Source organism: Misgurnus anguillicaudatus, chromosome 1, assembly GCF_027580225.2.
Source record: "Misgurnus anguillicaudatus chromosome 1, ASM2758022v2, whole genome shotgun sequence".
Classification (NCBI taxonomy): Eukaryota; Metazoa; Chordata; class Actinopteri; order Cypriniformes; family Cobitidae; genus Misgurnus; species Misgurnus anguillicaudatus.
In genome coordinates this window covers 21,092,370-21,106,992 of record NC_073337.2, presented here as the reverse complement: position 1 = coordinate 21,106,992, position 14,623 = coordinate 21,092,370, and the positions used below count along the sequence as shown (strand labels likewise).

General features: G+C 37.7%; 2 protein-coding genes across 8 annotated transcripts in view; both read right to left on the bottom strand.

Moving 5' to 3' along the window:
• Positions 1-9,072, bottom strand: part of anks1b (ankyrin repeat and sterile alpha motif domain containing 1B) — a 221,870-nt gene extending 212,798 nt beyond the window's left edge. For both annotated transcript variants that reach the window (XM_073868022.1, XM_073868029.1), the window contains exon 1: positions 8,622-9,072. In XM_073868022.1, coding sequence (XP_073724123.1) covers positions 8,622-8,752 — 131 coding nt within the window. In that variant the 5' untranslated portion in view covers positions 8,753-9,072. The remainder of the gene's footprint in view (positions 1-8,621) is intronic.
• A 3,305-nt stretch (positions 9,073-12,377) lies between these two features.
• The window catches only part of bltp3b (bridge-like lipid transfer protein family member 3B), a 37,800-nt gene continuing 35,554 nt past the window's right edge, over positions 12,378-14,623 (bottom strand). For all 6 annotated transcript variants that reach the window (XM_055190000.2, XM_055190001.2, XM_055190002.2 and 3 more), the window contains one exon: positions 12,378-14,304. In XM_055190000.2, the coding sequence (XP_055045975.2) occupies positions 14,164-14,304 (141 nt within the window). In that variant the 3' untranslated portion in view covers positions 12,378-14,163. The remainder of the gene's footprint in view (positions 14,305-14,623) is intronic.

Sequence of the window (14,623 nt, the reverse complement as noted above, 5' to 3'; positions counted from 1 at the left end):
GTAATAAAAACATAATGGTTTATTATTAAAAGGTCTTTATACACCCATGATAATATAGTTTTGTATATTATTTAGCAAATCTGTCAAGAGATCATTTTAAAAATTACACACTGCACCTTTAAACCTTTATTTTGACATGGACGCATGGACTTTCATGCGACTGTTACCAGAGTGCGCATGTGAGGCAAAGTTAAATACCCTGTTTCTATTAGTCATTTTATTTCATTACGAGATATGTTTAAATAGATTTATCAAAACACCAACACCAACTACCACGTGAGGAAGCAGGCCATTTACGCACACTTTCATGTCATTGGCTATATGCCACTGCGGTAGCTAAAGGCTTATTGCACTATTAAAGTAAACGATTGTTCAATTGATTGATCGTTAATTTAAACAATCATCGAATATGGGGAATTGCAGAATATAACATCCCTAGTCGACACCTAGTTTTTATTTACATACACCGCGAGTCCCCTTACACATAAGTCGCCATTTCGCACCACCATGTTTCTACAGTAGCCCTAAATCGACAAACTGCTCTATAGACGGTTTTAGCAGTAACAACATAAACAAGCAGCTGTCATGGTACGCACGTAACTTCCGGTAAACTCCACTAAGAATAAATAACAACAAAATACTTTAAACATAGTTTATTTATATAACAAGCAAAATAAACAACAACACATAGATTACCTAGGAAACCAAAACATTTGTTATTTTCGACGAAGAATTTGTTCAAGAGATCAGTTTAGCCACTTGTCAGACCTTTAAAAAACGAAACCGGAAGTAAAGTTCGGATCCAGATGTGTATCGCGTTAGCGCACATGCGTCCGATGAAACGGTCTATAGGGCGCATTTTGTCAATACGTTGTCTTAAATTCACAATCTCACTACTAGATGCCGCTACAAATCTACACAGTGGACCTTTAAGAAAAATACGATATGAAATATGGGATACAATTATGGTAAGTCTAGCCATCCGAACACAGCCCAGAGGTCTAGGCTGAAACTTTCAAACTTAAAAAATGGCTAATCATAGGCCAAAATAAATAAAATTAATAAATGAATAAAAGAAACCAAACACCCTGTAATCAGTGTATGCCTATGTGATGGAATATCAAACATCTCAACATTTATTTCGGCAAAAACGGCATGTAACCAAATTCAAGTTTATTTTGGTTAGAAGTGGGTTACTCATAGCCGGGTCTATAGTTAACCTAGATGGTGAAATGCTGGCTATTGCTTGGCTTGCTGGGAAAAACGTACAATCAAATAATCAACAACATACATCTAACATCCATTTTTTCTAGGAAAAGAAGGCTTTATTCTCCCTGTTTCTTCCAGACTGTCTGCTATATCAACGTAACATTTGACTTTACATAAGTTTTAAAATCATTCATCTAATCATTGCAAAACATTGTTACATGCAATACAATACATTTGTGACATTTCTATAACTTCCAGCAATACGTATTACACAGATTGCTATCTTAAAACATTTTACCTTTTAAATTCTTCTACCATTATTTCCAGGTGTTAACAAATAAACAATAGGTGTTGTTTCTATATGTTTCATTTACTTACTAGAAAATATAACTGAAAACAAAACACTTGATTTCCAAAATGAAACTGCAGTGCATAAATACGCCTTTACGGGTTGCATGATCTTTCTTTGATCAGGTATCGGTAGCGAGGCACGACTTGACAGTGAAGATGTCTTCAAAACTTCAGACACGTTTAAAAACAAAGTTGAGTTTACAAGGTGCCATGTTGCTATAATAAGGGAGAAGTAATGACTGGATTTGCAGGTGTTCGGGGTGGAAATGAGTCTTTAAAAGCTATTTGAATGCTAGTTTGTCTGCAGCACTTACTAGCAAGTAAACAAGACAGCCCTAAGCAAAAGTGCAGAAACTCTTTTATTTTCACAGTTACTATATGTCTGTTGTCGGTACAACCATTCGTAGAGAATGTTGACTGCTATTTAATTAAGGTAAGACTTTTTATTGCTCAACAGTCCATTATTGGTAATCGCTTGCTCTAAACATCACATAAAAACAAAACAAACTTCAGTGGCTTGCTTTAAAGTCTCCTCGTGTCTAAGTGGGTGGTTCTTAGCTGGAATAAAATGAAAAGTGGACCATACTTGTCTTTTTCCCATGCTGAATTATGAAACTTTTCTTAAAAGGGTCATTTTAAGGGGGGGGGGGGGGGGCGCCATTATAGTGTGATTTATGGACAGTTACACACGATCATGCAGTTAGAAGCGCAGACGACCATAATAACGTGTCTGAGACAAACAACTTCCACACGAACATTCCCAATGACCTTTGACCCTGACTACAACACCCCTACCCACTTCTCTCCTAATGGATAGTGAGATCTAAACGTTCTCGTCTCCCCCTCTCTATCTGAGCCAGCTCCCCCACGCTAGCTGACGGCTGCGCTCCAGACCAGAAGGTTTGGTAAGCGTCCATGTTTTTAGTTAGCGCCTCTGACACACTCAAGTGTTTATGGCTTCGAACGACACTGCGCTGCGTGCCGCTCGGCTCCGCGGTCTGTTTTGGTGCCTGATAAGATGAGGGATAATAGTGTCGAATGTTTATTTTCATGAACTGCAAGGCTATGACGCAGTCCTTCGGAGAGTGACAGAGAAAGAAAACAGATTCTGTTCACATTATTATCAAGGGGGTTCTCAAATTTAACAAAATGAAAAATATTGTATAGGTTTAACTGGAACTTTGACTTCAGGCATAAGGTCTGGTCGACATTGGAGCTTTATCTTGCCAAAAACCGCCCACTATGAGGAAGAGACTGCATGACTGACATGTAAATTAACTATAGCCAAAGTTTTGTTTGTTTGTTTGTTATTGAGCACAAAAACCTTAACACTCCTCTGAGAAATGCATCTGAATTGAGTCTGGTTAACCCAAGACCAACCCAATTATACAGGGGTTTCTTGAAAGCATTAACATTAAAAACATTCTCAGTCAGTGAGTGGGTGATTCTCACGAAACCATTGAAACACCACGGCACTAATGATTTTAGCTTTAAAATCTGTAATATAGTAACATTAAAAAGCATCAGAATTAACACAGATTTCAACATAAGAATTTATAATTGTAAATTTTATCTCATTTTCTGCTGAAATTCTCATTACCGCAATGTGTCCGGCTGTGTTTGAACATGCGTTATGTTGTAATTTAATCAAATTAACACAAAAATATTAAGAAAAAAACATAAATGGATGTTTTGCTAGACTACTTTAGATGACAGAAAAAATATTTACTGAATATTCATGTATAATAATAATGAAGAACAATTAGGAAAATGATGTGTCCATGCCTGATGTTCTCATCCTCCGCAACACTTTTTGAGAACAGTTTAAGCACACATACAGAATTTTAATAAAGTTTGATTTTGAGTGACCAAGCACATGGACCAGTTACTTCAAGATGGCTACCAGGTGAGGTAAGATCATTTTTTACAGTTAATTTGAAATAGTGTCTTGTCAGAATGCTTACACGACATTTTGATTATCATTACCGCAACAGATGCTTATTAAATGTTAAGTTAATTAATAGAAGCATAATACTTTGATTTTAAATGCATGTGCAGAATCTCCAAATTATGTTCTTTCAGGTTTGTCATGCCATTTTGAAAATATGTCAGTGTTGATGTTTTCTGACTGTTGCGGTAATGAGATTTTTTAGGACTACTTTTTTAAATTATGTTACAAAAAGTGTTAAATGATAAGTAAAAGTTTTAAATTAATGTTCTCATTTACTCCAGACTTTGTTTTTCAATGTCTGGTGGGAAAAAAAGTAAATTTAAGCAATTTTTACATTTTCATGCTTGACATTTTTAAAACCAAGTTTTCGTGAGAATCACCCGAGTATAGCCTTGATTTCACAGACATGGTTATATTTTCGTAGTCCACTGCAAATAAAAACAACATATTGGAACATCGACATGAGGTAGAGTAAATATTGATATAATCTCTATTTTTGCTTGAAATATTCTATAAGAAGACCAAAGTTTTATAATCAAATTCCTGAAATTCTTATTAATATGACTTTTGACCTGTCATACACCCCACCCTATTTTTAGACCATGTGAACCCTCCTCCAGCAATGCCTCCTCCACCCATTGTGAACTCATAGAAATAAAGAGACAGAACTTAGGGGAATGTGGACAGATGGACATAGACAGACCTCCTACTGTACTATACACTACACTACCCATCCCTCTGGCCAACAGATCTGACCTAATAATAAGAGAAACACACTTCCCAGAATCCAAAACCAAGCAAGCCACGTAAAGTCCACCAGCAAAAAGGAACAAAGACCAGACAACAATGCCTTCCACGCACTAAATTAGAGTAGCAGCGAGATTATGTCATTACTATCATGCCCGAATCCAAGACACAGGAATCTTTTGTCCACTGTCCAGACAGCAAAACTCAGAGGCATCGATTGTACTCTTCAGAAATAATCAGGGTTTTTAACAAGCGAGGTGATGCCCAGCACTTTCATTCTCTGCTCGATTGGTTTTTCCTGCTGTCTCACGAGCAAGCGTTCAGTTCCCAGGTGCCCTTCCCCCATTCCCGGCCATTCCTGAAGCATACGCTTCCCTCCGTGTGCTTGTCATTTTACAGACTGATGTGGAGATGGAACATTCTTCATATTCCCTCAGCTCATATACCAGAGACATTGAGTAGTGTAAACACAGCTGATCAAATGCATAACAATGGGCAAGTCAAGCTACACACACCAGGTATGGAAGAAACGGCTCTAACATAGTTAAATGAAACAGTGATAAAGTTTGATCTGAGATAAATAACTGGGATAATTACCGTATTTTTCGCTATATAAGCCGCGTTTTTCATAACTTGGCTGGTGCTGCGTCTTATAGTCAGTTGCGCCTTGTAAGTCAGTATGAATTAATTTTGACATTTATGAGGCAAGAGACAACATTACCGTCTACAACCGCGAGAGTCCGCCATATGCCGCTTCTGTATTTATGTAATTCAATGGATTCAGTGATGTAGAATGACGAGTATGCGAATTTCACGCTAGTTGGCTTGTTCGGTTAATTTAGCCTATTCAACTTTCCAGGTAAGTTCTGTATGCTATGGTTTATCGTTTAAATAACTGATAATATTACTTTTAACACAACGAATAGTCCACTGTGACTTATATGTTATTTCGTCTTGATGCATTTTTGAATGATGCGGCTTATAGTCCTGAAAGTACGGTAACCAATTTCATTGGAAACCGTGCTTAGTGATGTTTTTAGCGTGTACATTTCAATCACAATATTGTAACAGCATATGACAAAAAGGAAACTTTTATTGTTAAGAAGATTTGGAGGAGTTGACATTCGTTCATTTAAAAAAAAAAGTAATAGTATCCTGTAATTACTCAACATCCCACACTTCCTTTCCTCAGCTCGACACAAAACAAATCATATGAAAAAATGTCATCATGTTACAGTATTGTATTTGGGGGTCAACATGGTCCATCCATCATTAAAGGGACACTCCACTTTTTTGGGAAAAAAATATACTCATTTTCCAGCTCTGCTAGAGTTAAACCTTTCATTTTTACCATTTTGAAATCCATTCAGCTGATCTCTGGGTCTGGCGCTAGCACTTTTAGCATAGCTTAGCATAATCCATTGAATCTGATTAGACCATTAGCATCATGCTAAAAAATAACCAAAGAGTTTCGATATTTTTCTTATTTAAAACTTGACTCTTCTGTAGTTACATCGTCTACTAAGGCCGACAGAAAATTAAAAGTTGTGATTTTCTAGGCAAATATGGCTACAGAAGTCTCAAGTTTTAAATAGGAAAAATATTGAAACTCTTTGGTTATTTTTAGCGCGATGCTAATGGTCTAATCAGATTTAATGGATTGTGCTAAACTATGCTAAAAGTGCTAGCGCGGCTAAATGGATTCCAAAATTGTAAAAATCTAATATTTAACTATAGGGGAGATGGAAAATGAGCATATTTTCAAAAAAACCTGCAGTGTCCCTTTAAAGTATAGGGCTGTGTATCGCCAAGAATCTCGCTATACATATCACAATACAGGTGTTGCGGTGTAATATGTTGCGATACATTGCGATGCTGAACCGGTGTCAATATATTGGGATATTTCCTATTTTGGGAACAGTATAGGATATGATTTTAAAGGGCGTTTTGCAGGTAAAATTTTTCAACGGATTTGTGCAATTTGCTTGTTGATAATAAACATTTAAACTGTTATCCATTGTATTTTATGTTGTTGGGTATCACAAAACCCGAAAAAGTATGAAAAAGTACAGCAATTTCCAATGATTCTCCTTTCCCTCACAACGCACTGTATGACGTCACGCTGGGGAGAGAATTGACCAAAGCCGCCTTGAGAGCATTGAGAATGACTATAGAAAGACGAGTAAAGTACAGTTCTGATAGCGCAGATAATAGATAAATACATACATACATACATACATACATAGATAGATAGATAGATAGATAGATAGATAGATAGATAGATAGATAAGATAGATAGATAGACAGATAGATAGACAGACAGACAGACAGATGGATAGGCTAGTATAGAGAGATAGGCAGACAGCCAGATAGCATAAGGTTAGCATATCTTCGTGTAGAAAGTAAACAAACAATTAACATACTCGTGCATGCTGGCTTGAGGGGGTCCATGATCCTGCCTGAAATGGGTGTAACTTTATGCGATCTTCAGCACAAACGGTTTTGGCAGCATGTCTCTAATCCTGGAAGGTGAGTGAAGCACGTCACGTCTGTTCGCGGGGACCAGCGACCCAAACGCACTCACTTTCTTACAGCCAGTAGCGGAATGGCAATCGAGAGAGTCGGGACTTTCCCGGGCCGATCTGATAATAGTTATACATTTCGAGTTATATTAGCAACACCGTCTGGCGGCGTGATGTGCGCCGGTTCCCGCAGCCCGCTGGTCAAACTGTGCAGGCAGCCTCTCTGCTCAAAGTATATAAAAGTGCTCAACCTGTTCGCCAGGTCCAAACATGTACAGGATTTATAAAAATACGGTGATCAATGAGCGGTTCCTCCTCAAATGGCTTAGCCTGTCGTGATGTAAAAAGCCGCCGAACGCCTGTTTATTACAGTATGCGGTCGGATCCGAGTGTGCTGCAGCTGCTGACTGCTGCTGCGTATAAAATGATCGTGTGATTCGTTATAATCGCATAAACAATATAACAAAGCATCCTTTTATTTCACAAAACTATATATTTGAGATATTATTTGATAGACTAGTAAGTGTGGATTAAGGATGTTTAAAAATCTCTAGCCTGGTGGTCAGGACATGAATGGATCAAATCAGCAGATTTGCGAAGTTTTATTTATCTCCACATATATCATAAATAATAATTAGCAAGGTAACTTTGCAGTATAACACATTATATATTTCCTACGATGTATATATGATTTCCAAATTATATACGTAAGTATTAAACAGCAATAAATGTCTCATCTATCTCTATGGCTCTGGCTGAGTCTGTCTCCACTTCTCCCCAACGTGACGTCATCGCAGAATTGCGTTAAAAAAACAGTTAGTACCAAAAACGTAAAAAAAGTGGTCTTTAAGACCATTTTTGAGACATTTTAAAAATTATACACATATCTTGAGTGATTTATGTACCCATTAATCGACAGTGGTGGTTAACCTGCAACATACACTTTAAGAAAGCTGTCAATAAGAACACACCACCATATGCAAAACTATGCTAGTACTTCCTGTCACTGTTCTATCTGTGCTATCTAATGGTCTGTATGTAAACTCCAAACAAAACCACTAGCATGATTTTTTTATATCGATATTGTGTCCCCCCCAAAGATCCACAAAGTAAAATCAAATACGCAAGTCAATGACTCTTGTGACTAGTTGTTACATGCTTGTTTCGTCAAATGACAACATTAATTGTTTGTGTTCATCTGAAATAGGAAACATCGGGGATGGCAATGGGGGGGGGGGGTAAATTATGAAAATTTTCATATGTGGACAAACTATTCCTTAAAGTGATGTTTTTAATGATGTTTCACCAGAAAAAAACTCAAGTCTTAATTTGCTCTGTTTAATCTCATTGCCATCTGGGGAAAAAAGCGACATTAAAAAAAAAGATTTAGATTTATTCATTTTTCATATAAGATCTGACTGTGTATTTTGAGGTGGTTGCAAAGGGTTAACCCACACATACTGCACATTCATACATTCATGCCAGTGTTCCTCTGAGTCTAGGGCATCCCCCTGCCACATTAACTATTAAAACATCCCTTCTCAAACTTGAAGTTTAAGATAAAGTTCAACCATCAAAGCACTGCAACCAATCCAAACCTAGATAGCTAAACAATTTCTCACATATTTTTGAGTATGTGTGTAATCCATACATCCCACAGTAGCTACTGTATCTGAGGGTCGGGGATGCCTCGAGTGGGTGTGTGTGTGTGTCTGTGATAGAGATGTATTGCATTGCTCAAGCAACTGCAATCGCTCATAACCATTAATATAAACAGCTCAGACTTCACGGTATACCGGAAACCATTTTAACAAGCACATAAACTTAAAAGGTTTCTGTACCTGAGTAACCCGGGCAGAGGTATGGAGCCGGAACCCGATCCGAGCAATCCTTTCTTCCCACTCAAGAGCTTCTCCACCAGCCCCACATTCCCGGTCCGCGCCGCTTCCAGCAGCTCCTGCTCCTTCCCCATCCCGGACGCGAGTTTAATCCACGCAGAACAAAAACAATCCCGAGCTTTCGAATAAACGGCGAGGCTTCCTCTTACGACATCTGCGGCATGTCAACGATAAACAGACGCTCCGCCGCGCGCCGCCGAATGAACGCGCGCACCCGTTAGTCCATACCGGAGCTGAATGATGGAATGATGCACCGGATATTTAACGCGGTCCCGGTGCAGCCGGGCCGAACGAGAAGATGATGGTCCGGTCGTCCTGGAGACGCGGGGTTTCTGGCTCTGGTCTCGCGCTCTCGGTACACGCGCGCTCTTTCTCTGAATGTGTGTTTGTGTGCGCGTGTGACGTTTTACCGACAACAGGGCGGCCCAGGATCGTTTTTTTCTCTCTCGTTTTTTTTTTCTTTTCAGATACGACAGCCGGTCTGTCTGGGCGTAAATAAAAAATTACTGAAAAAATACCGAAGCCTTTACTATAGTAAACTAATAAAAAATACTAGATGCGTATTTTGAACCTTACCATAGTTAAAATTAAATAGGCTATACTACAGTATACTACACTATCAATTCATTAGCCTATTACTATAAAATACTGTAGTACACATAGACAAAGTGTACTACTACAGTATACAGTTTACTAAAGCAAATACTATATGGCCTATTTTGTTGTAAATCCTGTTTTGTTTATCTGTTCACTATATTTACTATAGAATTCTGTAACATACATTAACCAATAATTTACTATAGTATACTATACTTCATTAAAACTGCATATGGTAATGCTATAGTATAAATCACACATTCAGTATGGCAATTATTCAATGCCACAGTATATACTAAAGTGCAATAATATTAAAATCTCATTTTATCAGACCGTGGTAGCATGACAGGACTTTTACAATAGCTATTATTTCTAAAAGATTGGTTGTGGATTTTTGTTTGTTTGCATTTTAAAAATTGTTTTTAAGATAGAAACAAACAGTGATGAAGAGAGGAGGAACATGTGAAATGAAAGAGATGATCTTGTGTGTGAGTGTGAGAGGAGAGACAAAGAGAGAGAGAGAGAGAGAGAGAGAGAGGCAGCTGCAGGCCTACTGGGTGTTGGACAGCATCAGTAGATTTCAGCTTTGCCAAGAATCAGAAACAACCGGATCTTATGAGGCAGTTGTGTCGAGCTTTCTCCGTTACTCACACCAGTACAAGCGGGTGTTCAGCGTCTATTTAATGTCTAACTCCAGGAATAAACTCCACTACGGGGCATCAAACAGAGACGTATTCATCTGCCCTAATAGGCAGCGAGAGCCCACACAGACTTTTGAGGACCGTAAGAGTCGGCTTTACAGATAAAGGATTTACAGAGATAAAGGACAGAGACGAAATAAAGAGAAACCTTTTTTTGGAAACCTAGAGGAAACAAAGTGAATCAGTGCACAGTTTGTGCATGACACACAATCTAGCTCTCATTACATACCCATAGATGTCAATACAATCCAGATTCCCACACTTTTAAATCAGTGAATCATCAGAAGGGATGAGAGATGGAATTATGTACTGGCCCCTATTATAAGTGGACCCGGGGGAGTGGGGGCCACCTACAGTATAATAATAATCATTTTTGTCTTGGGCCTCGAACTTAAATATATACAATTAGAAGAAATTAGTTAGCATTATACCACGGGTCTGTCGAATGCTGCATTCTGATTGGCTGAGAAATGTTCTATGGGTGTTGATTATTTTTCTGTAAACCGCACACCTAACTTTTCAAATGTCTTAAAAATAGGCACCAGAGCAATGTTTGTGGTAACCGTGGTATAAGCGGAATAATTGACTCCGGTCCTTTGAATTATTTGAAAATAATGCACACCTGCGGTGCATTACCACCTTGGTGTGCATTATTTTCTTATAATTCAATGGCCCGTCGTCAATTATTCCTTACGTGTTGTATTCAAGACCAGCTCATTCGAGTCTGAATCAAGACCGAGTACACATGTAGTTGGGTCTGAGAAAAGACGGTCATAGTCTGTGCTTTGGCATTTCTGATCTCACTAAATTCATGTTTTGTTAAAAATGTCAGTGTCACCCTCAGTTTAATGATTTGAAATCCACTCTATAATATAAGGTCCTACAATATACACAGGTCCACTGTAACACAAACTATAGCATACCAATTTACAAAATACATGAAACAAAATAATATAGTTAAAGGTGCAGTGTGTAAATTTTAGCGGCATCTAGTGGTGAGGTTGCGAATTGCAACCAACGGCACAGCGCACTGCTCACCCCTCGCTTTTGAAACGCCTAGAGAAGCTACAGTAGCCGCCACCGGAAAAACATGTCATCGTCAGACAAAAAAGTTTGCCCGTTCAGGGCTTCCGTAGAAACATGGTGTCACAAAATGGCGACTTCCACGTAAGGGGACCCTCATGCATGTAGATAAAAACATCTCATTCTAAGGTAATAAAAACATAACGATTCATTATAAAAAGGTCTTTATACACCCATGATAATGTAGTTTTGTATATTATATTGCATTTCTGTCAAAAGATCCTTCTAAAAATTACACACTGCACCTTTAAATAAAGATAATCGCTAATAAGCTACAGTACTGTGCAAGCCTTAGGCCACCACCACCAGACTTGTTCTTTAAGAAGTTTTAATGTCCATATTAATTTTTCAATCTATTTTATTAAGATACAAACAGAAAATACAGGAAATATGTACAAAAAAATAAAAATTTCAAGACTAAATGTCTTCTTTAGGCATCGTCTGTGTTTAGTGTGACCTCTCTTAGCACTAAACACATCTTGAGCGTTTTTGAACAGAATGAAGTAAAAAGACTAATTTCTTTGAAATTAGAAATTAGGATTTAATTTTATTTAGGTTTAAGAGATCCTGCAGTTTCCTGCTATTGCTCAAGTGGAAGGGGAGTTTATCCTAAAAACTTGACCCTTTAGTTTTTTATTTTTATACAGTTTTTAATATTATAATATACACATTTCATGTATTTTCTGCATGTATTATATTAAAGAGATTGGGAAACAATTATATATGATCACTATAACATTGCAACAACAAAAAATCTAATTGTGGCATGGTGGTCTAAGACTTTTGCACAGTACTGTATATTTGAAAATTTAAATTAATAAATAAATGTTATTATGATATTGTGTAAATGATTATCACCAACCACATAATAATTTCTCTTCTAAGATATAAATCAAGAATAAAATATAAATAATACAGAAATATATGTAGACCAAATGTACAATATTGTGCTAAATCTAATGCTTAAATCTCACTGGACGGGTGCATTTTATTGCACTGCCATGAGGTAAAAGTCATGGCAGTGCAAAAACCTCCTCAGGTCCGACTGTCTGATCTCACGCCAGTCTGATGCGCACAAAAAAAAATCACCCATCACTGTGTGTGTCAATCACTTTAAAGAAACAGTAATATATATTTTAAAAGGGACTCGTGTATTCGTGTACGGGTCGAGACAAAATGCTCATGAGTCCATGGCAAGACCAAGATCATTAAAATATAGTCTCGAGACCGAGTCTCGAGTACTACAACAATGCTAGTTAGAGTGTCTTAATTATCAATTTATATGAAGCTAAATAAATGTGCAAAACAACAGACAGCCTAACGTCAGCATTTTATTTCACTTGTCTCAGTACATCAGCAGCTTCTGACGGACACAAAAATAATAATAATTTTGCTTGATTGAGCTTCATTGTTCATCGTTTGTGCTAAACAGGTAAACCTCCAACACGAAGGGGGCGTGTCTATTAGACAATTGGGTGGGGGTAATGTGTTATTGGAGGTGTGACTTAGAAATACAGAAGAAAGCAATTCACAATTTTACGCTTTCTACATTCAAGACACTACTCATCCAGCTATCCGTGTTTCAAATCCAAACCTCAGAGAAAAATTCGGATAGATGATTGTGGTATGAAGAACACTACACATTCAATTAGAGAACAAAATTAGGAAAATTATCAAATTTGGAGAACGCGTGCAGTCGTAGGCACTTGTAGACGCTACCGTTTAGACATTAATCAGGGTAAATGGCATACTTAATTTTATACAAATGAAAACAAGGCTAGATATTTGCGTGAAACCTACTTTTTTAGTGTGTACATCCATCCCACACAGCCTTATTTGCAGTCGTAAAATTAAATATGGTGTCTGATTAATGTCCCAAAACAGTGCGAGAAAAAGAAACAAGAAAAACTAAAAGAAAAAATTAAGATCAAACTCAAGAAACATTTTAAAAATTTTGCTGTATGATTGGGGCTATTTTATCACATATAAGATGCCCTTTCCTGTTAAATTATAACAAAATAAAAAAGTATTAACACAAACTTTTAAGAATGATTTCCCACCATACCATTTGTTCTGGGCCATTTTCTCCCAACATCCTTCTCTGTGGTTTAACTACCACCATTTTTGTGCAGAAATGCTGGTAATCGAAGATCAACATTATGAAAAAGCATCATTTACAGGTCTCACGTTCGTGACATCAAAACAAAACAAACACCTGCGGAATTAATAATTGATCTTATTTGACTGTTGCAGTGCAAAAATACACCTATTGCGAAATCTCGTGGCATGTTTAGTCGCAAATCCTAAACTAAATTCACTTTGCACTGCAAAACCCAACACATCCCGATCATACGGCACAAGAAAATCGACTCGTGCATTTCCACTTAGCAAAAACTCCTGTAGTGTGTTCGTGAACATGATTACGAAAAATATTATTTTTTAGATACTAATATAAGAATGAGATGTAAAAATGTCCCCCCACGCGCAAATTCGATCGCACTTAAAAAAAACATTCTTGTGTATTACAATTATTATACTGTATATAAACACAAATTTCTTAAGAGCTAACTAAATAGTCTTTTAAATGAGAACAGTGCAAATGAACTTTTTTAAGACATTCCTCCAAAGATATGACATTCAAAAACTTTGTGTATATAAGACTGTCCTGGGGTCAGAGGTCAAGGGTGGAATGTGCTCCTACACTGCTTGTGAATGGTTAAAGGGTGAAAGCAAGATTGGGTGTATGACTCCTTTACATTCTCCCATGATACCTTAGGACGGGTGCGCATGTGCACCACCTTAGACACGGAAGTGACAAAAAAAGTGAAAAACATCACCACAAGAGGGAAGTCTGAGCTAATCCACTGTCTGTTCAAAAAGCAGTTTTATTTCTATGTGTGTACGCTATGATAAGTACAACGTTCCTCAGAGCAGAGCCACTGGTCGCAGTCAAAGTCAGATTTGCCTTAAACCACACACCATCCTCTCCACAGGTCCTTCCAATGCTGTAGAGTTGGGCTTTCCTATGGTGCCGGGCCCCTCCAAGCACGCTGCTGCCCCCCGGTGGCAAGTGTCATTCTTGTGCACACCCTCACGCACTGCCACTAGCTGTTGCTGCCCCCGCTGGTGAGTTTGAGAGATTTTAATCGATGCTGGAGAGAGTCTTGCTCCATCTGGGCCTCTGCTAGCGCCATCTTGGCTTTGGAGAGCTCTAGTTTTAAGCATTCATTTTCCTCTATGAGCAGCTGTGTGGATAAAAAAGATTATTAGGGTGGAAAACAAATTGTTTATGAGTTGAATATTACTTTTCTTTCTTTAAAGGAACACTCCACATTTTTGAAAATATGCTCATTTTTCAGCTCCCCAAGGGTTAAACATATGATTTTTTTACCGTTTTGAAATCAGCTGATGTCCGTGTCTGGCGGTACCATTTTTAGCATAGTTTAGCATAATCCATTGAATCTGATTAGACCATTAGCATCGAGCTAAAAATAACCAAAGATTTTGAACTTGACTCTTCTGTAGTTACATCGTGTACTAAGATCGACAGAAAATTAAAAGTTG